The sequence below is a fragment of the Gadus chalcogrammus genome, chromosome 6 (assembly GCF_026213295.1).
Source record: "Gadus chalcogrammus isolate NIFS_2021 chromosome 6, NIFS_Gcha_1.0, whole genome shotgun sequence".
Lineage (NCBI taxonomy): Eukaryota > Metazoa > Chordata > Actinopteri > Gadiformes > Gadidae > Gadus > Gadus chalcogrammus.
In genome coordinates, this window is record NC_079417.1 from 24,965,912 (window position 1) to 24,990,031 (window position 24,120).

Consider the following 24,120-nt stretch of genomic DNA (forward strand, 5'->3'; position numbering starts at 1 on the left):
ATCCCTGAAGCCTGAAACATTTGACAGGCTTGTTTTCCTAGCACAGAACCTGTAAGAAATATACAAGTTTACATAGGAAGACTTGTCTTCTCAGTCCACCATTTTATTTCCACATTTATTGTTATTTGCAATATATCTAGCCATTTTAATTTATTATGGCATATATCGTATATTGCCATTCAAACCAAAAATATCGAGATATGGGTTTTGGTCCATATCGCCCAGCCCTACAGGGAGGAGCCGGGAATCTAACTAGCAACCGTCCGGTCACCAGCCGACCCGCTCCACCACCTGAACCATGCTCCGCCTCCTCTCACCAAGCACGGTGCCGATCTTGTTGGTGAGGACTGAGTCGGTGTGGTCCAGCCAGCCGCCCCCACACAGGCCCTCCTTGAAGCGGTGCAGGATGTTGTTGTGGGACAGCAGCACCACCAGAATCCACAGGGCCGCCGTCACCGTGCTGGAGTGCACATGCTCCTCCAGGAACATCAGCAGCCAATCAAAGCCCAGCGTCCGCACCACCTCGTCACACGCCCTGCAGGGGGCGACAGAGACAACTTTACCTGGAGTATTATCATTCATTCATAGGATGTATTAATAATGTTATTATTTTTTATGTAATATTCTATAATATAATGGGTTTTATTTTGTGTATATATATATTTATACCACGGTCTGCGGGAATACTCGATTCTGATTGGATGCAGGGTGTGCATTAACTCCTGATATACGGACACCTGGACAAGTAGTTCCGTCAAATTGTCTGTTTACCGTTCTCAATTAATGCGCTAGCTGGCGTATCGTCTCTAAAATAGTAGTAACCATAGCAACGGGAAACAAAACAAAGCTGAGCGGACTATAATACCTCCCGCTACCTCCCGTTCTAAAGTCGTAGCTATGGTCCGTCCTAATTACTGGAGGAGTGAACAACGTTTCCGTTGCATGAGAACCCAACGGGCGTGTAATGGTGGTTCAGGGTATTAGTCAGACCCTCAGGCGTAACCAGGCAAACAAATGTATGTTTTGTGGAAAACTTTATATTCGGATTGTAAAACGCATGAAAATATAAATTAATGGTCTTAATTTGGTCACCGTTGGTAAGTGACCGTGGTATAAGCGGGATAATGCCCTTCGAGGTGTCCATTATCAGGAATTAATGGACTTCGCGGAGGCAACCGTCCTCCGCTTCGCGTCGGACGGTTCACGCCTCCACGTCGTCCATTAATTCCTGATAATGGACACCTCGTCGGGCATTATCCCTTACATATATGATATATTATGGTATTGTTTTCAATGATTATGCTCATGATCAAATAATTATGGAGGTATATAGATAATTATATATGGCTTTAGTAATATCTAATATCTATTTAGAAGTATCTTACTGGGGGTTGATGGTGGCCTTGTCTTTAGATGTGAAGAGAAGTCTCAGCAGGATGTCCAGCAGTCGGTTCCTCAGAAGGATCAGGTTGGCTGACAGCAGTCCTCCAAAGTCCTCGTCATTCCCTGAACACCCCAGAAGAAGAATGCTATCCCAGTGAGGCAACCATCATCATCCTCCTTATCATCATCATGATCCGGCTTCAGCCTTAACACCTGGCTTGTTCAAACTAATTATGTTAGGGATAGGGTAAGCTGAAGATGTTACCTCCGTCAATCTTCTCCTCGTTGCTGATCTCCATGACAACAAACTTCTCACACACAGCAAACGTCGGCAGGGTGGAGGAGATGAACTGGCCGAACCTTGGAGAGCAGAATGGTTTGAAAAACATTTAATCTCCATGCATCTTTTGATCTCTGGCTCTCATCTCATCTCTTACAACTGATATTATCTCATCGATCTCTCTCTCATCTCAGCTATATTCAATAGAATATTATCTATATCATCTCATCTATATTACATCTGATACTATCTCATCTATATCTCTCTCATCTCAGCTATATTAAAGATCCCATGGCATGAAAATTTCACTTTGAGGTTTTCTAACATTAATATGAATTCTCCTAACCTACCTATGCTCCCCCAGTAGCTAGACATTTTGTTGGGTGTAAAACAAGCACTAGGCATTCTGCTCTGCCTTTGAAAAAACAAAGCTCAGACACGCAGTTTTGGAATTTTCCCCCGTATGTCGTAACAAGGGGAGATGCCATCTCCCCTTTCTCTGCCTTGCCAGCCCAGAGAATTTGGCCCGCCAATGAGACAATGAGCTATGACCGTGCAAGCGCCACAGGTGTGTGATTTCAGACACTGTAACGCAAGTGTTGTACACTTCTTTGTTATTTCGATAACTGTTCTGCTGTTGATGTTATGGCGCATAACACGTCGGTTCTTTGACGTCTCTGGTATTTCCACGACAAGACTGTAGTTGGGGTTATCTCAGCCATGGTTGAGAAGGAATTGGGGGAGAGGAACTTTGGACTTGACTCCCTGAAGTACATGAACTGCGACATGGAGGAGAAAGGAATTGTTGCCCGCGATTGTCTCCCACCGGGGCCCTGCTGCCTGCAGCCGCGAGGCACCACCACCCAGCGGAGGGCAGCCAGCAGCGGGCAGCAGTCAGCACGCGGTTCAGTCTACTTCAGATTGATGTGGAACTGGAAGAACCAGAGATGTCGGAGAACCTGACGCAGTAGTTTGTGATTCATAATATCGTCTGGAGGCACACACAAATTCTGGCCGTGATAATATGTATTATATGATATAGATATCTATGTATTATATGATATTATTTAGATATAGAGCTCCAGGACTGTAACGCAAGTGTTGTACACTACTTTGTTATTTTGATAACCGTTCTGCTGTTGGTATTATGGCGCATAACCCGTCGGACTCTCGTCTCTAGTATTTCCACAACAAGACTGGTAGTGGGGGATATCTCAGCCATGGTTGAGAAGGAACAATCGCGGGTAACAATCCCTTTCCCCTCAATGTCGTGGTTCAGTCTACTTCAGATTGATGTGGACGTGGAAGAACCAGAGACGTCAGAGAACACGACGCAGTTGCTTGAGATACATAATATCTTCTGGAGGCGCACACAGCTTTTGGTTGTGAAAATCAATATTATATGATATATATATCTACGTGGCCACTAATATCTATATTAAAGCATCCATAAAGTAGCATGCCATGGGACCTTTAATCTAATATTATCTCATCTATATCCCTCTCATGTCATCTATAATACATCTGATATTATCTCATCTAAATCTCTCTCATCTCATCTATATTAATCTAATTTTATCTCATCTATATCTCCCTCATCTATAATACATCTGATATTATCTTATCTCATCTAAATTACATCTGATCTTATCATATCTCTCTCATCCATATACATCTGATTCTATGTCACCTATATTTCTCTTAACTCGATCTCTTATCTCAGCTATATAGCTCATCTCACTAAATCTCCTTGAAATCGCTCATCTCCTATATAGCTCTCATTGCATCTCTTTTCATCTTTCATATCTTCTGTTCAGAATGTACAGCAAAGGTGTATATTTATTAGGGATGCAATGATACACGGTAGCTTCTCGTGCCATTCTGTATGCCCACTACGGTTCAATACGCACACGTCAGCCGCAGCATTTTTCTATAATTTCCAAAACATATTTTTTGCACTGCAGACAAGTCTACATGCACGTTGTACATTCAGATCCACAGAACATCTTGGGAGCATATCAGAATTTCCCTAGAGCCAATCAGCGCACTGTATTCAAATACCAGCAGGAGAAGATAGGGGAAAGTGAGTGCAAGTGAGACAGTGAGAAGTAGATTTGAAGAACCACCGCCCTCTTTCAAATAAGTAGTGTTGGAACATTTTGGATTCATCTATGCCATACGATGACGAACGTCTTCTAGGATCTTCAGGACTAACTTCACAGAGCTACAGCCCTTGACCAAAGGCTTAAATCCCTGCCTATCCTAGTTGAAGCATGTTGTGAGAGTTTACAAGGATCCAATCAAAGAAATTGTGGAGCATGAACATTAGTTATGTTATCTTCTCTCAAATAATTGTGCATGATGTTTTTTTATTCTTTTTTCAATCGTGTTAAAATAAATAATAAATGTTTTTTATGATATATTTGTAACTTAAACGTAATAATCATAACAATATGTTTGCCATTTCCCTGCTGTTTCAAGCAGTGCAAGCAGGGCCATCCACATAGGAAAGAAACCAGCCTCATTATCCCTCCACAAAAGAAGCTCTTCAGAGTTATCTGGGGAGCGTATCAAAGTAGAGGAGCAGAACAATCCCTTTTCCGAAATGTTTAAGGAGGTCCCCTCATACAAATGAAGGAAAATATATCTCATTCAGGGTACCAACTTGATGCTGCACTTTTTTATTTGTACATTTTGTATTGCGTATACAAGTATGTACCCTGTTCATTCAAAATAGCAACACTTAATAGAAATTTTCATTGACGTTTTTCTCCCCTTTATTTCATACAGTAGAGACAGAAACCAGGTCTAGTCACTCATGCTGCATGTATAGCAGGGCTCAACGCTAAGGTTTTTTTCCGAAGTCCGAAGTCAATTTTCACTGGCCCCAAATATATATATTTTTTTTTATTAGTGGCAATAAAATAACGACAAAGATTCAGGTAAATTGTTATATTTTATCTATATATTATCAGCTTTGTGATCACCACATTTGCCTCCGCGTTTTGTTTAGTAAAAAGAACCGGCAAGGCACCGGAGGACGGGTTATCAGCAGCCCGCTTAGCTGCCATGCAAGCAAGATGCTGCTTGCTCTTATCGTGACACTCAAGCATCTGCTTTCTGAAAGATGATGTTCCTTTAAAAAACAAACCGCTTTTATCCGCCGTTGACGGGAACTTAAGGCAAACCTTGCAGAACATAGTTGGTGATTCCTCCGCATCCTTGAGTATAGCCCAGGGGAACTTCCAGGATGCTTGAAAAGTTTGCTTACGCTTGAGCTCGGACGCAGCCAACTCCTAGTTCTTCATCAACTGACTGCGGCGTGCCCGCTACCTGCCGGGAGTCTCGCAATCTCGATTTTGAATGGCCGAAGCCACATTCAAATAAAATCAAATAGTACACCAAGCTTTACAAGCATTATCCGACGAGGGCAAGGAGAGGGGGCAACTTTATTGATGATCGTTATTGTTTTTTTTTGCTTCGAGTCCTCCTCTTGCCCGAACGGGCAGGCGGGTGGTCATAGTTAATTGCCCGACGTGGCGTTTTACTTGCCCCGGGACGTCGGGAAATCCTTATTTTTGAGCCCTGTATATATATATATATATATATATACACATATATATATATATATACACACACACACACACACACACACACACACACACACACACACACAGACAGACAGACAGACAGACAGACAGACAGACAGACAGACAGACAGACAGACAGACAGACATGTACCTGAGCAGGTCGTAGGGGTGGGGGAAGCCCTGCAGCAGGAGGCTGAGCACCTGGCCGATGGCTCCCACGGTGGGCTGGGAGAGAGACGTGTCCCTCAGGGTCAGCAGGAGTCTGGGGATCAGCTGGAACTCACGCAGCAGTTTAGCGTTCTTCACTGCCTCGCTGTGGAGCACAACACACAACAGCTCAGTCAAAGATAAGTCCTTGGGGACTCACCAGGTAGAGCAAGAAGAATGAAAAGGCCTGGCCCAGACACAAATGGTCCATCTAATCCTGGATTCTTTAGCGGCAACACACTGGATCAAGATCATGGCCAAGATTATTTTCTGCAGGATTTCTTACCTGGATTCAGTAAGCAGCTCTATGAAGTGCTCAAAGAGGGACAGGTGGAGTTCATAGGGCGCGTGGAGCCACACCTGAGGACACACCAGAACACCTCATCACAATCACACAGCAGCAGACCGCACCAACCAGCAGATCATCCATTGGACCCCAGTAACCACGTTTCCTCTACGCGACTTACTCACCAACTCTCAGCATCCTTCAGCACCAGGCTAACGGGCTACAGAATGTTAACTAGCCACAGAGTCCTTTGTAAGACTGCTGACACTCAAACAAGCTGACTAATCAAAAGATGCAGGATTAACGTCAGTATGTAGACTTTCACTAAACAGAAGTTCTGACCTCAAAGTCACAGAGCAGGTCCTGGAAGGCGGCGGAGTTGGGGATGATGGAGGTCTCGTGGCCGCTGTCCACGGTGCCCACCAGGGAGAAGGTCAGGTGCAGAATGTGACTGTTCAACAGCCAGCGCTTCCTCTTCAGCAGCATGGCCAGCAGCTGGTAAAAACAAGAACACCAAACACACTTATAGAGTATGCACTCACTGAAGAGTGACTTATTATATTGCAAACACCAAACACTAACTCAAATAGAGCCAGCACTCACAAAACACTGAATAGGGCTAGGTAAAAATATCGATTCATCAATGTACTGCAATTTATTTGTTCACGATTCAATTTGGATTCCGATTTTTTTTTTATAGATTATTTCCATAAAAAAAAAGAAGAAAAAAAATAAAAAAGAAGCATACTCGGTCATTGTAATCTAGAAGCGAGTATGCCTAAATGGACATGCCCTTTTACATTTGTCCATGTTATGATTATTACTTTTATGCTGCAAGTTTAGCTCTTAATTAACCATTTCATTGTGCTCAACGAGCACAATTAAATGGTTAATTAATTTTGAAATGGTTAATTCTAAATAATATTGAGGTATTTTTGTCATCTGTAAGTATTATTGAATCGAAATCGAAGCAATTGGATCAATATCAAATCGAAATCGAATCGCATCAAGACATACAATTCTGAGTTACCTGGCTATACCCAGCCCTATGAATTACTATAGAGAAAGCACTCACAAAACACTGAATTACTATAGAGAAAGCACTCACAAAACACTGAATTAACATAGAGCAAGCACTCATAAACACTGACTAATTATATTGCAAACACTCAAACACTGACTTATAGAATGCCAGCACTCACCAAACACTGACTTATTGAGAGTGAAAACTGACTGATTCTAAAGTAGGAACCCACTATAATGATTTATTCTAGAGCAGTGATTCCCATCCTATAATTATTCATTTCTTGAACCCCCTCATCTGAAAATAGTAAACATTAGATAAATACACAAGTGGCTGAGCAAAGAGTGCCAACGCCCTCTTGGCACTCCCCCCTATAAGATGATTAATGCAAGAAGGCCATGGCCAGGTTGAGAAATCGAAAGGATAAAGTCACCCTTGCTGCTTATGCTCCCAGTTCTCCCAATGTGTTTCACAATACAAAAAGGTAAACATACCATTGTATGCACAAAAGGACACTATATTTTTAATCAATAACAACGCAATAGAGCTGTGCGAAGAGGACAAGAACTTAGATCACGATATGGTCATTTCATAGATCTTGGGCTGAGAGTTTTAGGAAGAAGGGTGGGGTGTTACAACTCGTGATCGACCGATATGTCGGCCGGCCAATATAATCTGCCGATATTTGCGTTATTTATGTGTATCGTATCGGCCGATAGATAAGACTCTTGCCGTATCCGGTCGGTAAAAAACCAACGCTTTTGGCCCGCCTATATTGATACATCGATGTGATTGATTAATGTTCTGGGCCAGGGGAGGCCCAGAATATACACAAGTATATTTCTCGTTCCCAGAGTGACTTGCTGAGCAAATTCAAATTCTGCTATCATGAGAACTCTGGATTTCCAGGGTAGCATCGGCTCCAAATATCAGCCCAAGAAAATCGGTATCAGCGTATCGGTTAACGGCTAAGGCTGATGAAAAAAAGTCGGTATCGGCCCTAAAAAAATCATATCGGTCGATCCCTAGGTACAACCAATGGCAACTTTGTGATACTTTTTAGTATTGTTGTTGTGAATGAGCGCTATAATGAGTGGTGTTGTATAGGAAATGCGCCACACACCATTGGATTACTTGGCCTAACCCTCTCTCACACGGAAATCTGAATAAACCGCTGCTCAGGCGGAGCCCAAGACATCCACACACACCGTAGCGTTACACTGAGAAGCCCAACCTTCTCTCGGACACGAATCGGCCTACTCTGATATATATGTCAGGGATAATCTATTGAACGCCGGTCATTATCGGGAAAATAAGCCCAGACAGGGCGAACAGGACACGGACGCGCAGCGGAGGTGTCTTGCTTCGCCCTGAAGGGGCTTATTTTCGATAATGACCGGCGACGTTCTATACATACAGCTTATTACCCGGCTACTTGGAAAAACGAAAAAATAACTTCACATGGTGTGTCTTTTTAGAATTTATTCGTTACCAGCATTCGTAGTGTTGAGCAGCAGAGAAATAGTCTGTCAAAGACGTTAACGTCGCTTAGCAACCGAAGACGCTGGGGTTGACAAGTTACCGGACTACTACCCATGCAAGTGAACGGAGCGTTCCACGGCATTGAGAAGACCTGTGTACTAAAGGTCTATAATATTTCTGTTTATGGCATATATTTTTCCTCAGATTATGCCAATAAAGCAATGATAAAAAAAAATAATAAAAAAAACCCACCAACGCTCGATCACAGGCCCGGCCCGAGGATAGTGGTGGGAAATATCGACTCGACCCGGCCCGCGGGTCGGGTCGGGTCGGGTCGGGCCTGGTTCAGGCTCGGGCAGAGAATCTAAACTCTTGTACACATGGGAGACAAATACAGAAACAAACATGGAGGAGTGGGAAACAGAAAGGACGTCTGCAACAGTCTGAGGCAGAACAAGAGTCAAGAGATGCAACCTTTTGAAAGAAAAACAAATCTCACACGGGTTGAAAGAGTCTTTAGTGTGTGGATATGTGAAGCTTGTTCTGGACAGCCGTTGATTTTGTTGACCAAGGATTAAAAAAATCTGTGCGCCCCGACAGGCACATGTGTCCCACTGATTTGTTAGTAGGCAGAATATTTACAAAAAAAGCCTGATTCTAAATGTTACAGTTATAATTTGTGGGTCAGATTCAGGACCATGCAGCTTTCTCATGGACACTTCTCTGCTGAATTTCTGTTTCCTTTGTCTCACCTGTCTGGTTGAAATGGGTGTGTTTGATTAAGCCCAATTTGATAAAGTTTAAATATTTTTGTGAAGTATTTTGTTAATAAATATTTCATGAGTAGAATAGTTGTCTTTGTCACATCTTATTTGGCATTAGTAAATAATTATAAACTTAACAGATAAACAGATGATATTAGTGATAACACGTGTTATAAGGCTATTTTGCACAATAGGTGTGCCTTGAAATTTTTATTTGTCCTTTGGTGTGCCTTGGGCACAAAAAGTTTGGGAACCACTGGGTTAGACACTCAAAGATTTGTATTGAGGTAGGCTGCCTTATGTATGGAAGCCCGTTTCCGCCACGTAAAAGAAAAAAAATGCAGGTCACAACTCATTATTTTGAGATAGTATCTCATTATTTTGAGATAGTATCTCGTTATTTTGACATAGTATCATTATTTTGAGATAGTATCTCATTATTTTGAGATACTATCTCATTATAATGAGATACTATCTCATTATAATGAGATACTATCTCATTATAATGAGATAACTTCTCAACAGGACCAGAACAGTCATTGTAGCCTAATTGTAACTTATCCATAGGTGCTACATATAGCCTATTATTACAGTCGATTAGCTGGAGATGATGAACTCGATTATTTAAGATTATTTCAGACGGAGGTATACTAATGCTGAAATTTTGGCTCGATTATCTATGGAGCACAACATAAACATTAGTAAAAGAACTCTAGAAAGAGTGCTTCATAGGAATCAGCTGTGGCGAAGACGCAATAAGGCGGACATCGGAGAAGTAGCCGATTTCATACATCGCCAATTACAGTCCTCTGGCCAACAACATGGCTACAGGTGGATGCAACAGAAGTGTTGGATGGAAGGGATCATCACGGACAGAGAGGCCGTTCGTCTCTTGCTGCGTCAAATGGATGGTGGTGGCGTGGATCTCCGTCCACGGCACCGTCTGAGACGTAGAGTCTATGTCAGTCGTGGCCCGAATTATGTGTGGCACATAGATGGATATGACAAATTGAAGCCGTATGGGATATGCATCAGTGGTTGCATTGATGGGTTCTCGCGAAAGATGATCTGGCTAAACAGTAAACAACACCCACTCAACTAACAGCGACCCACGTCTTATAGCGGGGTATTTCATTGATTCAGTGATGCAGCATGGTCGCCCATTGAAAGTGAGATTGGATCACGGGACGGAGAACACACACATTGCAGCAATGCAAAGTTTTATGCACGGCAGTGAAAACGGCATTTCCCCAGACTGTGTCACTCTAGGTCCAAGCACGGGGAACCAACGTATTGAACGCTGGTGGTGTACGTTGCGGAGTGAGTGTACTCAGTTCTGGATGGACCATTTCGACCAGTTAAAGGCTGACGGTCTCTATGATGACAGCTAATTATGTCAAAATAATGAGATACTATTTCAAAATAATGAGATGCTATCTCAAAATAATGAGATGTTATCTCAAAATAATGAGATAACTATGTCAAAATAACGAGATACTATCTCAAAATAATGAGATCATATGTCAAAATAATGAGTTATGACCTGCATTTTTTTTTCTTTTACCTGGCGGAAACGGGCTTGCATACTTATGGATTGAGTCGGTTTCTTTTTTTTTGCTCAAAGCTTCTCCACCGAGCCGCGGACCAGTCAAGTGATTCATTCAGGCAACGAACCAGTTGCTGCTTCGGACGTCACATGTCACGTGGTTTTTTTTGCTCTGAAGCTAGCTTCGAAGCAGTGCTTCTTGGGAGTTGGTTTGAAGCACGTATCGAAGCGTCACACTGCCATCACTAGGGAGCACCGTCCTGACTCCTGCGTGCTACGGTATCTTAATTAATTAATTAATTAATTAATTAATGTATCGATACATTAATTAAGGGCGCCCCCAACACATAGGTCGCCTATGCCGAGCGCCAGTGCAAAAATAAGACATTAGAATAGCCTATATAGCCTGCGTGCATCTACCCGATGTCAAGAAGCCATCGCTGCTCCGACGGACCTTTCTCCCCCAGCCAGGCAACGGCAAGTAAGTAGTGGTCTGCTTTTATGTTTCATTTTTAAGTTATTACTAATTGTTAGTGTAGGTTTAATGTTACAGATAAAAACATGCTTTATATTTAGTCAGCATTTCAGAGTTCTAATGTTTTCCCGGAATATGCATTCCTAAACTGTTCACGTCAAGTTCTCTTTAAGATCGCATGAGATGATATGTGCTATCGCGCGACCTGTAACCAGGAAGTAAACACTCGCTTGCATGAAATGATATGCGCTCTGATATGCGCTATCGCGCGACGTGTAACCAGGATGTAGATTTAAATAATGAAAAAATAATCTTCCCAGACTGTTTCTGTTATGCAAGTTGTAGCTTATCTCCATATAAATCTGAGCTGTACATGAATCTGTTAATGAAGTCTCATTTCGACTCCTTCTTCCACTTCACTATTCATGTTCTGTTGCTTGCAGTTAACTATAGCCGCCCTTCCTGGGTAACGCCACCACCAATCCCTGGTCATCCATTGAAGCCATCTCTCACACTCTGCACAGTCACACTGTTGCCGCTTCATTCTCATTGTCTCATAATCTCATTATTATGGCTGCTGTGGATGCTTTAAAAAATAAACATTTTTCTCTTAGGTAAAATCAAACCAGTGGGATGTTAGATTGAAAACCTCCAAAGCAATGTATTAAAAATGGAAAGACAGTCCTATATGAAGTTTCTTTTTTGGGGATTTCCAAAATGAGGTACCAGAATGGATTTTCAACCCACTGTTTCTCAACCCTCTCCGATTATTACTATGGGTAGTAGTATTGCATGCATACAGTACTCACATCAGCGCCACAGTAAGCCTATAGAGGCTGCAACCATTTGCTTCTCAAAAGATTGTAGTGTTTTAGAATGAACAACCACTAGAGACAAGACAAGACTAATTTTGATTGACAAGTTGGCTAGATTTATATATGTATTTATATATATTTTTTATTTATAAGAATGAAAGAAATTGTGTAATGAAAGCTATATATATATATATATAATATATACATAATTATTTTTATTTTTATTTTTATTTATTTTTACGGCAGAGATCCGGGGCTGATCCCAAAAGATCCGGGGCTATAGCCCCTAATGCCCAGGTCTAACGACGCGCCTGGGCCTAAGTAACAAATGTGTACAAAGTTACAGATGTATTAAAAGAAATGTTGGGTTGAAATCGGGCTCGGGCTCATAATTACAGTTAATGGGTGTGTTCGAAACCGCCTACTTGCTTACTGCTTACTACCTACTAAATATTTGGCTTACTTCTCGAATCCTTAAATAATGATTGAGTAATCCATTTGAGTAATCGACTTTCAGAAGACCGTCCTTACTTAACCACCTCAGATGACGTGAATCAAATGACGTGTCAATAACCTACCAGCCGGGCACCGTTAATAAATATTATAAATAAATATATAAACGTCACATTTAACGTCACAGTACACCTTCAACCTAAGGATTTGCGGTGATATGTTAAAACAATTATTAAACAATTATTAAAAGCACTGCTGCTGCGGCTCCCCGTTTAGCGCCATTGCTTCCACTGTTCTTTTGAATAGACGCAGTGCATTCTGGGGCGGTTGAGTACGTCTAGTAAGCTAGCGATGCTTACTCAAAATCTTTCCGGAAGTAGAAGACATTCGGATACTACTCGCTTACCTAAACTCGCTTACTAAGTTCTCACTTACTCAATTTGACATCATAGTTAGTAGGAGTAGTAAGCAAGTACGCGGTTTCGAACACACCCAATGTGTCGGGCCAGGCCGGGCTCGGACAGAACGTGCACGGGCTCGGGTCGGGCTTGATTTTCTGGGCCCGATCTAAGCTCTAATGTGTACTGAACGTAAAGCAGGCTCTGAATGATGTAACATTTTGGCGCTAAGTAGAATAACGGTTATAACGATAGGAATAGAAAAAAAAAATATATATATATACAGTATAATCGATATATATAATCATATCCCAGAGCCCTACAATTAATAATACTACATTTACTGAACAATATTTAGAATATATTTATTTTAAACGATCCTCCACATAATTAGTACCTCAAAAGGTTAAAAAACACAGTTTGAGTATTACCCAGGAGAACACCATGACTAATTCTAGGGCAAGGACCCACCAAACACTAAGACTTATTGTAGGGCAAGGACCCACCAAATACCATGACTTATTGTAAGGCAAGGACCCACCAAACACTAAGACTTATTGTAGGGCAAGGACCCACCAAACACCATGACTGATTGTAGGGCAAGGACCCACCAAACACTACGACTTATTGTAGGGCAAGGACCCACCAAACACCATGAATTATTGTAGGGCAAGGACCCACCAAACACCATGAATTATTGTAGGGCAAGGACCCACCAAACACCATGAATTATTGTAGGGCAAGGACCCACCAAACACCATGACTTATTCTAAAGCCATAAATAGACCTATAGCCCGGACTTGAGAACAAGGATTTAAAGGAGACATATTATGGTGTTTTCCCAACAAGCAAACTTAATATTTGAGTTACAGAAACCATGTTTTTTAAGCTGTTTGTTGGAAATAGCTTTTAGGAAAAAAATCTCGCCTACCGCTATTCCCCTCTGTTTCAGTGCCTTCAGAATGTGCTGTTTCTGGTGCCTGTAGCTTTAATGCAAATGAGCTGCTGCCCATTGACCAATGAGCTGTCAGACTGAACCACAGCATGGAGGAGAAGGGATTGTTGCCGTTTGCGGACTCCTGAGCCCTGTACCACGAAGCTCGCTTAGAGGGTTAGCGAGGTATGTTGAGCTCCAAGCCTGGGTTAGTTGTACCACGAAAGTCGATCTCTTTTAGCGTCGCTGTATCACCATGGTGACTTATGCTCGCAACCAAAACTGGTCGGGAGCAGTTTTTCGGCTTAGTCTAGCCGGAGATCGGCTACTTAAATCGGCGTGCGCAGCTTCCTAGCCCCTCCTCTGACAATGGCGTCACAATTTGTGGGTGTTCCTGTGGACCTCGGCGCACTTCTCGTACAGGCGTCCCTCCGGAGACAGAGGGTTTTACGGGACAGAACCGATCCCTTGGCATTGTCTGACGATATTCAGATTTCAGACTTTATTTTCATTATGCAAACAACGAAATTGGGGTTCTTCATGAGAGATACAGATTCTCATCAGAGGGTGTTCGTTATTTGATCGTCCTTTTGGACCTTATGTAGACAATGCTTACTGTTGCGCATTGAGTCTCCGTGACAGAGTGCTAGAGTGGAGGTAGCGCGTCAGTCTTGAATTTCTGTGCGGGGGGTTCGACTCCCAAGTGATGCGAATTTATGTGAAGCTTAAAAAGTCCCAATTCTCAGGCATATGGAATACTTATTCACTAAAACGTATGGAATTATATTTTTGTGCTTATTTCGAACTTGAACCCATATTTTCAAGGCCGTGCTGGCACCACATCTATGGGGGTAAAATGCATGATGATAGACCGGCGTATTTGAACCCCGGTCGCTGGCGTTCGGGTCTTATACATATCCACTACGCTACAGCCGCTACCTCTCAGCAGTTGAAAACATGCCATACATTTCTTACATGGGGTGTATTTAAAGTGAATTCCCTAAATGATAGAATAAGGCAGGATGGACGTTGCTTATGCATTTTTAAATCATCATCATTCTATTTGGATTAATGGCAAACAATTCTGCATTTGGCATAGTTATTCTATAGACACTATGCAGAATCTTTTCACTTATACGCATATAGACTGATCTATCGTAAAGGTGAGAAAAATGACGCAAAAAACGCCCCTTTCACGTGAACGCGCACTGAACCTAAAGCGGAAAACCTGGTTCAACTAATTGAATCTAAAGTGAGCTTCGTGGTACCATTTAACTCTGATTGCGAGTTGCGGCTCTGTCGAGCCAGGTTTTCCTAAGAAAGCCTGGGTATGTTCAGCGAGCTTCGTGGTATAGGGCTCTGGAGCTCTATATCTGTACCATATAATAATAATAATATTATATATGGGTATTTATTAGTGCTGTCAGTTTAACGCGTTATTAACGGCGTTAACACAAACCAATTTTAACGGCGTTCATTTTTTTATCACGCGATTAACGCTACGCTGCACCATAAACAAAACAACAAGCACGCCACACAAACTTGTTGGGGCAAGCAAGGATACGGAGCGGGTGAAAAACTCCTTAAAAGTGTGTGTGTGTTTGTGTGTCACTCTGTTCGAGCCTGCTGCACGAGAGATCAATGTTGTCATTAGCTGTTACGTCTTTCTGACCAATCGCAGTTCAAGGCCCACCTGGGCTGTACCACTTTGGGAGGGGCCGCTCAGTTACTCCCCTCTAGACAAAATCGACTTGGTTGCAACGTTGACAGTTTGTTGAGTGAGTGGGAGGTTGCGGCTGCCGGACGGCGCTGCAATGAACTTTTCTAAACGAAATATTGTTATCCCGCAGTAATCAGCCCAACGGGAATTCTCCCGACTCTCCCGATTACCACTCCGCCACCGCGTGCGTGTGTGCGATTAATCGCGAGTTAACTTTGGCATTAATGCGATTAATCGCGATTAAATATTTTAATCGTTTGACAGCACTAGTATTTATCTAATATTATACAACGGGGGACCTAAATCCAGCGATCTGATTGGTTCCCAACTGTTGTATAATGAGCGTATACATAACTGCTATGACACCCGATCAGAGCCGGATTAACCCAAAGGCAAACTAGGCATGTGCCTAGGGCCTGATTGGCGGGGGGGGGCCCAGACAGAAGTACAAAAAAAAAAAAAAAAAAAATAGCCAATACAAATGTCCTACCTACTATTTATTTCAGTGATAATATATCAATATATATTAATTAACTAAAAATAGTGACGTTGTTTATCTTACCGTTACGTCACATTAACGCCAATCAGTTAAATCCGAGGGGAGGTCAGTGGGTCAAGACTAAGCGGAACAATAAAGCTAGCAGGCAGGTCGTTTCTTGAGTAGGCTAACATTCAAGATGCTTTCGGGTGCGGCAAAACGTAAAAAGAAAAAAAATGAAGAGGAACAAAAGAAGAAACAGCGGGGGGCTTTACAGAAGTTTCTGTCGGGCAGCCGTCCGACAGCTGTGAACCTGCTCGTGTCAGCAGAGCCAGAGGCCGAGCCAGGCCCGCAGCCAGAGGCCGAGCCAGGCCCGCAGCCAGAGGCCGAACCAGGCCCGCAGCCAGGACCGGAGCCAGGCCCGCAGCCAGGACCGGAGCCAGGCCCGGAGACGCGGCCCGAAGACACGGCCCGAAGACGCGGCCCGAAGACGCGGCGGAAGACGCTGTGGCGCCGTCAACATCAACATCAAAGTAAAACATATGTTGGATGATGGAGTGGGTGTAAATGTTGTTACTCCGGGAGTGAGCAAGGCGATGGAGAGACTAACGAAAGCTTAGGCACACGGCGAGTGAACTGCTCCATAGGATAAATTGCCGGCGAACCGCTCTATCGGAGCCTTCTCTCTAGTGGTGCAACGGATCAAAAAACTCACGGTTCGGATCGTTCCTCGGATCAGAGTCACGGATCGGATCATTTTTCGGATCAGCAAAAAAAATAAAAAAATAGCGTTTGTGATTGCTTTAGCCCGGTCTGATTGTGGAAGAAGGGGATGCTTAAATGCCGCGGTGATGAGCGGTTGTTGAGCCGCTTTCGGTTTCACTCCTGTCAGTGAAACACCGGGGTGATGTCGCTGTAAATGCGTGGCCATGCTCGATGTGTTTTTCTTTATGTTAGCAATCGCTATGTCAGCTACGTGTTACGTCTGTGTGGTAACCTAGGCGACCGGTTTGTGTGGCAGCGCGAGTATATGGAAACAGACGTAGCACTGGAGGCAGCAGTTATCGTTACAGTAGTCACCAAAGTCTAGCCTACTTTTATTTTCCATGCCCACTGTTCTTCATGTTGTACGCTGAGGACAATAAATCACAACGAGCCATAGGACTGTTTGCTTATTGAAAAGGGAACTGTTACAGACTTTTACCCAGAGCGTGTTAAGTAGCTCTGTCCCTGGAACTAGCAGGAATGGTTACGGCTGTGTGTGGACTGAACATGCGCAAATTTTTTTTTTTTCATAAATCAATCCGCGGATCATGCGTGTGCCGAACCGAAATAGATGATCCGAACGGATCACGGATCAATGATGATCCGTTGCACCCCTACTTCTCTCGGAGGGACGCTAAAGTGTGTTGCATAGCGACCGTCGATGCATAGCGGCAGCCAGGAGGGACTACTTTTTTGTATTCTTTAAGAAAACGGCTACTTTGACTTTCTTGGTTTCTTTTTAAATGTAGTGTGTCTATGACTTTCGTTTCGCCATAACAGTAACCGTTGTATAAAAGCAATAGATCACTTCAGTCAGTGGCATGTGCTCATTATACCACTGTGAAGGGGGTCGCCGGCCCTCCGCTGCGCGTCGGGGCCGGACAACGCCCCTTAACAGTGGTATAATGAGCACATACCACAGCCTGGCGTGATCTATTGCTTAATTATATCTAATATCAAGGCAAGAAGCTATGTGCGCCTCGGATGATATTATGAATCATAAAGACTGCGTCTGACGTCTCTGGCACTTCCACAACAAGTAGAGACTCGTAGTGGGGGATATCTCGGCCATGGTTGAGAGGAATTGGGGGAAAGGAACTTTGGCCTTGACTCTCTGAAGTCCATGAACTGTAACATGGAGGAGAAAGGGATTGTACTCCGGGAGCTGAGCTGCCGGACTTGCCGCCATGCTCCCCGCGCCGGAGCAGCCTGACTGCCGCCGAGACCCACCGGACCTGCCAGCTTCGGCGGCAGTCCGGCAGAGGAAGGGATTGTACTCCCGGACCTTAGCTGCAGGGCTGCTGCCGCCGAGTTCCCCCCACCGGAGCTGCTCGTCCGCTGGTCCACAAAATCTTAGCTATGCTCTGAATGGAGGGGAGTGGGGAAGTGGGAGGTAATATTCAACTGTGCCCCCTTCCTATGTAGGAGGGGGCGCCGAAAGTGACTCGCTCGTTTGGTAACTGTAGGCGGGGTACTTTCAGAAGTGCATGTCTCACTCAAAAAAAATCATGCACTAACTTTTTTCAAAGTTTGTATCCATGTTGGAGCACCAGAGACCCAAAACAACACCCCAAATCCCAGGAAAAGTGTTGTTTTCATAATATGTCCCCTTTAAGACAATATGTTGAAGTGATTGGTCTGACCTGGTATCCTTTGATGCGCTCCATCTCCTTGCTGGCCAGAGGGTTGCTCTTAACAACACATACGAGAGCCTTGACTGCTGCGTACAACCCCTCCACATCGGACGCCATGGCAACCAGGCCCAGAATGGCCGCCGCCCCGCCGATGTACTGCAGGTTGGTGGCCACGGGCTTTGGCATGAAGGCCCGCACTCCTGATAGAACACAAAGATTGGAGAACAAGTTAGAGAATAAAAATGCTGCAGTGAATAGTAAGCAGAATACTTTTGTTAATAGAGACTAGTCCCTTGGAAGTAGCATATTCTAACAAACTCTACAACGAAGGCCTATCATCTGAGGCCCATCATTCTTGTTCCACCTCATCATTCTCCAGGATGTCAACCTCAACATTCTTAAATTCTCCTTGCCATGCTGCAAGTTGATCTATATACAGAACGTTAAAGAACAAGGAGTTTAGTAGTTTAGAGTTTAGGTTATAAACAGGATGTTTGGGTTACCTAGGTAACCAATCACAGCAGCACCAATGGTGCGGGCGGGGCCGTTGAGGTGGCCAGCGGCATTATGGATCAACTTGACCGGAGTGGCATTCTCATGAGACGACACGGCGAGCTGAAATTAGGCAGGACAGACAGGAGTCAATAGAGACCAGACAGACCTCAACAACTAGTGACACTTTTAAAACGTTACTGTCACCACCAGATCTATCCCGAGGTCACAGGTATAGGAGGAGACTCACCGAGGTGTGAGTGGAGGTGATCTTTGAACTGACCTGTTTAGCGATGGCTTTGCTGTCCAGTTTGTTGTAGACCTTCCTGATCTTGGCCACTGTGAGAGAGGAGACGGAGACGGCATAGAGGCTGAAGGACACCTTTTCCTCTGGGACCAAAGACACCAGAGAGGGGGGAACACCCTCCGTCTTGGAGTCCCTACCTGGAGACATAGTCAGAGAGCGAGACAATTAGACTGACAGACATAGAGAGTCAGAAATACAGACAGAATAACATTCATAGAGAGACGAACAGAGAAAGATAGACGGATAGACAGAGGATAATAAACCAATGACTTGTATTTAAAAACAGAACCTAAAAAATAAATCTGACCCTAAACAACCCAGACCCCAAAAAACCCAAACCCTAAAATTACTCAGCCCCTAACAGAACCCAGGCCCTAAAAAACCTAGATCCTATAATAACTAGCAAGCTAGCTAACTAGCGAGCCTAGCAGACCCCTGGTAGACCCCTAGCCTACTCACAGGGGAGGTAGACAGCCTGGAAGCTGCCCACGTAGTTGGGTCCCAGCTCATAGATGGCGGCGACCCCAGGAGCGGGCACCACCTCCTCCAGGAAGTGGCTGGGTCCCAGGCGCCACAGCAGGGAGGACACCAGCCGCTGGGCGGGGGGCGTACCGATGTAGCCGTACACCGTGCTCACCACCGGGGGGTTGGCTGAGCCCGAGCCCCCGGGGACACTATGGACGTAGTGGAGCTGGGGACACACAGCACACTGATTAGAGGGACGTATACACACACCATGAAGGTAGAGAGGGAGACAGAGAGGGATGGGAGATGGAGGAGGAGAGGGAAACAGAGTGAGGAGGAGAGATGGAGGTGGTGAGGGAGACAAGAGAGAGGGGAACAGAGAGAGGAGGAGATATGGAGGTAGAGGGGGAGATAGAGAAAGGGAGACCGAAAGAGGGAGGGTAGATGGAGGTAGAGAGAGGGAGACAGAGAGAGGGAGACAGAGTGAGGTAGACAGAGAGAGAGGTTAGATGGAGGTAGAGAGAGGGAGAAAGAGAGAGCGTGAGCTAGAGTTAAGGCGAGGAAGAGGAACACAGAGGTAGGGAGGCTGGGATACCTTGACAGTGCTGAGCAGCTGTCCGTCCAGGTAGAGCGAGGCCATGCTGTTCTTTAGCATGCCTTTACTCATCACCACCGCCAGGTGATGCCACTGGCCCTCCAGGATCTGGTCCGCACAACGGACCCTCGCACAGCAGGGAAGAAGCTCGTAGAAAGACCCCTCCTCTCTGGACTCATCGGCTACACAGAGACAGAGACAGAGAGAAAGAGAGAGCAGGGGGCGAGAGCAAGGGGAGGGAGTGAGAGACAGAGACGGGGAGAGAGAGACGCCGACCAGGTATAGACTCACACCTGGCGTATATACCACCATAGCCTTGCCATGGAGAAAGACAGTCACTTTCACAATTCACCAGTAACGATAGATATAAACAGACTACAGAGAGGATGTGATGCCCTAAAGAGGGGACTACATAACAAGTTTAATCACATTTATTTATTGGCCTTCTACACCATTGTTTTTTGAGGTTTTTTTATTGTTTATCACTGGGGTTTTAATGCTATTCATTTGGCCATATTGTCTCACTAACTTTCAGGCCAATTAAGCAATTAGAAATGCAATTTGAGGGCAGGATATCTGTTGTGACTGAAAAAGAAAACCAATAATTGTGAGTGAGAAAAAACACACACACAAAAATACATACGCAAACACACACACACACATCTCCACAAAATGAACACACAGCACTCACTCACACCAGACTCACAGTAGGAGTGCAGCAGCTCTTCCTTGGTGGAGACGGATAGCGAGCGGTCGCTAGGCGAGAGGGTGATGGACAGGCAGACGTAGTGCTGCTCTGAGGCCGATGCCCGTCGCACCACTGTCAGCAGACGCAGGGGGTGGAGATGGGGGGCGGAGCTAAAGCGCTCCACACAGAACCAGGTGGAGTAGGTGAGGCCGGACGCTGGGGGGAACACCCTCTCCCCTGAAGGGTGGGGGAGAGAAAGGAAACAGGTGGAGGGGTGCAGAAAAAGAAAGGATATGACACCAATAAAAAACAAGTGGTTCAATAGCACACCTTCAGGTCAAGAAATATTTCTTGCTATTGTGGAAATGCAATTCATACCAATCCTCCAGTGAAGTATAACATTACCTGCTCCTCGGCCGCTTGGTACCGCCCCCTCACTTAGGGCGGAGTTGGAGGTGGTGTTGGTGGGGGCATTGTGGGGAGCCAGGCTGGGCAGGAACAGACACCTGGAGACCAATAAGAAGAGACCAGAGAGAGATACAACCAATGAGAAAACACCAAGAACGGCCATGACCAATGAGAATAGAGCAGGATGAGACACAGCCAATGAAACAGACAAGTAAAGCTTTAACCGATATGAACAATAGAGGCATATGTATAAGTTTACCTTGTCGTCAACAACAACGCCAGTGTCAGAGAATTTCAGGGGTTAATAGAACCTGACTAACTGATAATTTGATATACGTAAATAACCCATACAGACAAAATGGTTAGTATGAATAATATAATATATATAATAATAATTAATGAATTGTCCATGAAGAGGTTCTGACCCAAAGCCCTCCAGCGACGTGTCAAACTCTACGAAGGCCGGGGTGACGGCTGAACCGTGCAAGCGGATGTCATGGGGCGTCGTCATGGATACCAGGCACTTCACCCGGGTGAGGGGGACGGTGCTGTCCTCGCTGGAGCGGACCAGGCTGCGGCTGATCCGGTACTGACTGCTGTCCTCCCCCGGCGTGGTAAACACGCTGTCGGGCCCGAAGCCCTCCATCGACGTGGTCATGCTGCCTGCGGGGGGCGGGCACAGCAGCAGGGGGCGTTATCTCAGGTGCATTGTCACAGGAATCCATCACTTAACAAAAGGGCTCAGGGAAAGACCGCAAGAGCATTATCACAGGGCTCCATCAGTTATCACAGGACTCAGGGAATGATCAGAAGTGTCATCATAAGGGCATTATCACAGGGCTCAATGCTCTAGTTTTGTTTAGTAGAACAGAGTCTGTGTTAAAGCTCGAGTGCTTTTTAGTAAAGAGCCTGCTTTAATCCTCTAGTTGTGTCTACAAGAACAGAGCCTGCATTAATGCTCTAGTTGTGTTTAGTAGAACAGGGCCTTTACAAATGCTCTAGTTGTGTTTAGTAGAACAGAGCCTGGATTAATGACAAGTTATGTTACTGGAACAAAGCCTGTATTAATGATCTAGTTATGTTACTTACCTTGTGTATGCAAGGTGCTATATAAATAAAGTTGCCTTGCCTTGCCTTGCCTTACTTAGAACAGAGCCTGTATTAATGGTCTAGTTGTGTTTAGAAGAACAGAGCCTGTATTAAAGGGGTAGTTCGGAATATAGGGCCTGATTCCCAAGTAAGCCTTGGTGTTCTTTATCATTGGAGACAGTTTTCAACATACTTCATTCAGTCCTTCTAGTTGCAGAGATTGCTCGTGCTAGGCTAGCGCACAGCAACAGGCAATACTAGCCTGCTAATAAAACAGTCTTACCCAATCAACAGTACACCCGAGGCAAATCAACTATAACACCAGAAGGTTGATGTAAATGTCTGTGGTGATAGAATAATAGAATAAGAACAGAGTTGATAGAATAAGAACAGAGCATAAAACCAACCTTGCATTGCATTGCATTTTGAGGGACTTGCTGCGTCTCAGCAGCAGTGTTATATTCCTGGTAGTAGGCTACGGCAGTGGTGGACCAATACCTAGGTTAAATTTCGCTGCTGCTGAGAAAGTAGTCCCTCAAAATGCGATGATTCATGCGATGCAGGGTTTGTTTTAGTTCTAACATTATTATATCAACACAGACATTTACATCTATAATCTGGCGCAGTGGCGGCTCGCCTATAGAGGGCGCTGGGGCACCTCCCTCCCGCCGACCGGCCCTCTTTTCTTTTTAAATATATTTATATATATATTTTTTAATAATCTTCTCATTTTGAGAATTCATCTATATAATTGCATTCGAATAATGCATTTACTTTAGAATATCTTTAGAATCCCCCATAATTAAATCTTCCTTCACTTACATGTTCAACGTTCATTTTGGTGAAGTAGATGTCTTCCGTGGGGCGCAGTTCGCTCAGCCCCACATGCCTGAATTATTATTATATTATTGCTAGGCAGAATAGTACATAATTTCGCCAATCAGCGTCGTCGAATTGTATGGCATTGGGGCGCTCAAGACATAGCCCCAAGCGCAGTGCACCGTCCACTGAGCGTAACCGCGCATTTGCCATTACCTCAGAGATCAGCAAGATGGCGACTTTGAGTACTGCTACCACTGTTTCCCTGTGAGTTCAGCTAGCCCCAAATTCAGTTAAGTCTTTGCTTATGAATCCCTTCGAAAGAAGAACATTTGCAGAAGAATTGCAAGTAAAGAACTCAGAGCAGAAAAGCCAGAAGTGAACATAACCCAACAAGCAAGAGAAAAGGATAGAGCCTACAAGAGAAGTTTTTCCAGAGTTTGGTTCAGGCTTGGCTAACTAGCTGTGGGTATGCCAATGCAATTTTTTGCTTTCCTTGTATACTTTTTAAAATAAGTGTGTGTGATAGTTCGTGGACACAGACAGGGTTGACAGACCTGAAACATCTGTCAGAACGGATAAAAAAAACAAAAGCGAGCAAGAGTGCATATGAACAACTGTGTGAAGCTAGCCATGCTAGAGGTAAGCAACTTCTATTTATTCCACTAGGCTATATGTATTTCCCTTGAGATGGACACTGGTTGCATACCCTCACAACCTTCCCCCTCCCCTTTCAAGTGTACTATATATAGTTCTCTGCAAATCTATGGTGGGACCAGGCCTTCATTGTGCATATTGTATACAGTCCTCTGCAAATTTCAGTGTACATACTGTATATATTTCTCTGCCAACATGGTGGCATCAGGCCTTCCGTGTGCATATTGTATATAGTCCTTTGCAAACCTATTCAGTGTACATACTGTATTTAGTCCTCTGCAAACCTATGGTGGCATCAGGCCTTCAGTGTGTCTTCAACAACCACACACAAAAGTTTGCACATTTACATGAATTTTGTGGAAATCA

The 24,120-nt window shown here is 44.3% G+C and overlaps 1 protein-coding gene across 4 annotated transcripts in view; it reads right to left on the minus strand.

Moving 5' to 3' along the window:
- wdfy3 (WD repeat and FYVE domain containing 3) overlaps nt 1–24,120 on the minus strand; it is an 86,615-nt gene that overhangs the window by 39,563 nt on the left and 22,932 nt on the right. For all 4 annotated transcript variants that reach the window (XR_008895854.1, XM_056591690.1, XM_056591688.1 and 1 more), the window contains 14 exons: nt 21,615–21,852; nt 21,187–21,287; nt 20,800–21,018; nt 20,094–20,275; nt 19,493–19,724; nt 19,010–19,170; nt 18,738–18,849; nt 18,244–18,434; nt 6,089–6,241; nt 5,747–5,820; nt 5,405–5,566; nt 1,649–1,743; nt 1,386–1,506; nt 318–535 (listed from right to left, as the gene is read on the minus strand). Coding sequence is in view for 3 of the 4 variants with exons in the window: in XM_056591690.1 (XP_056447665.1) it covers nt 318–535; nt 1,386–1,506; nt 1,649–1,743; nt 5,405–5,566; nt 5,747–5,820; nt 6,089–6,241; nt 18,244–18,434; nt 18,738–18,849; nt 19,010–19,170; nt 19,493–19,724; nt 20,094–20,275; nt 20,800–21,018; nt 21,187–21,287; nt 21,615–21,852 (2,259 nt within the window). In the remaining variant the exon portion in view is untranslated. The remainder of the gene's footprint in view (nt 1–317; nt 536–1,385; nt 1,507–1,648; nt 1,744–5,404; nt 5,567–5,746; nt 5,821–6,088; nt 6,242–18,243; nt 18,435–18,737; nt 18,850–19,009; nt 19,171–19,492; nt 19,725–20,093; nt 20,276–20,799; nt 21,019–21,186; nt 21,288–21,614; nt 21,853–24,120) is intronic.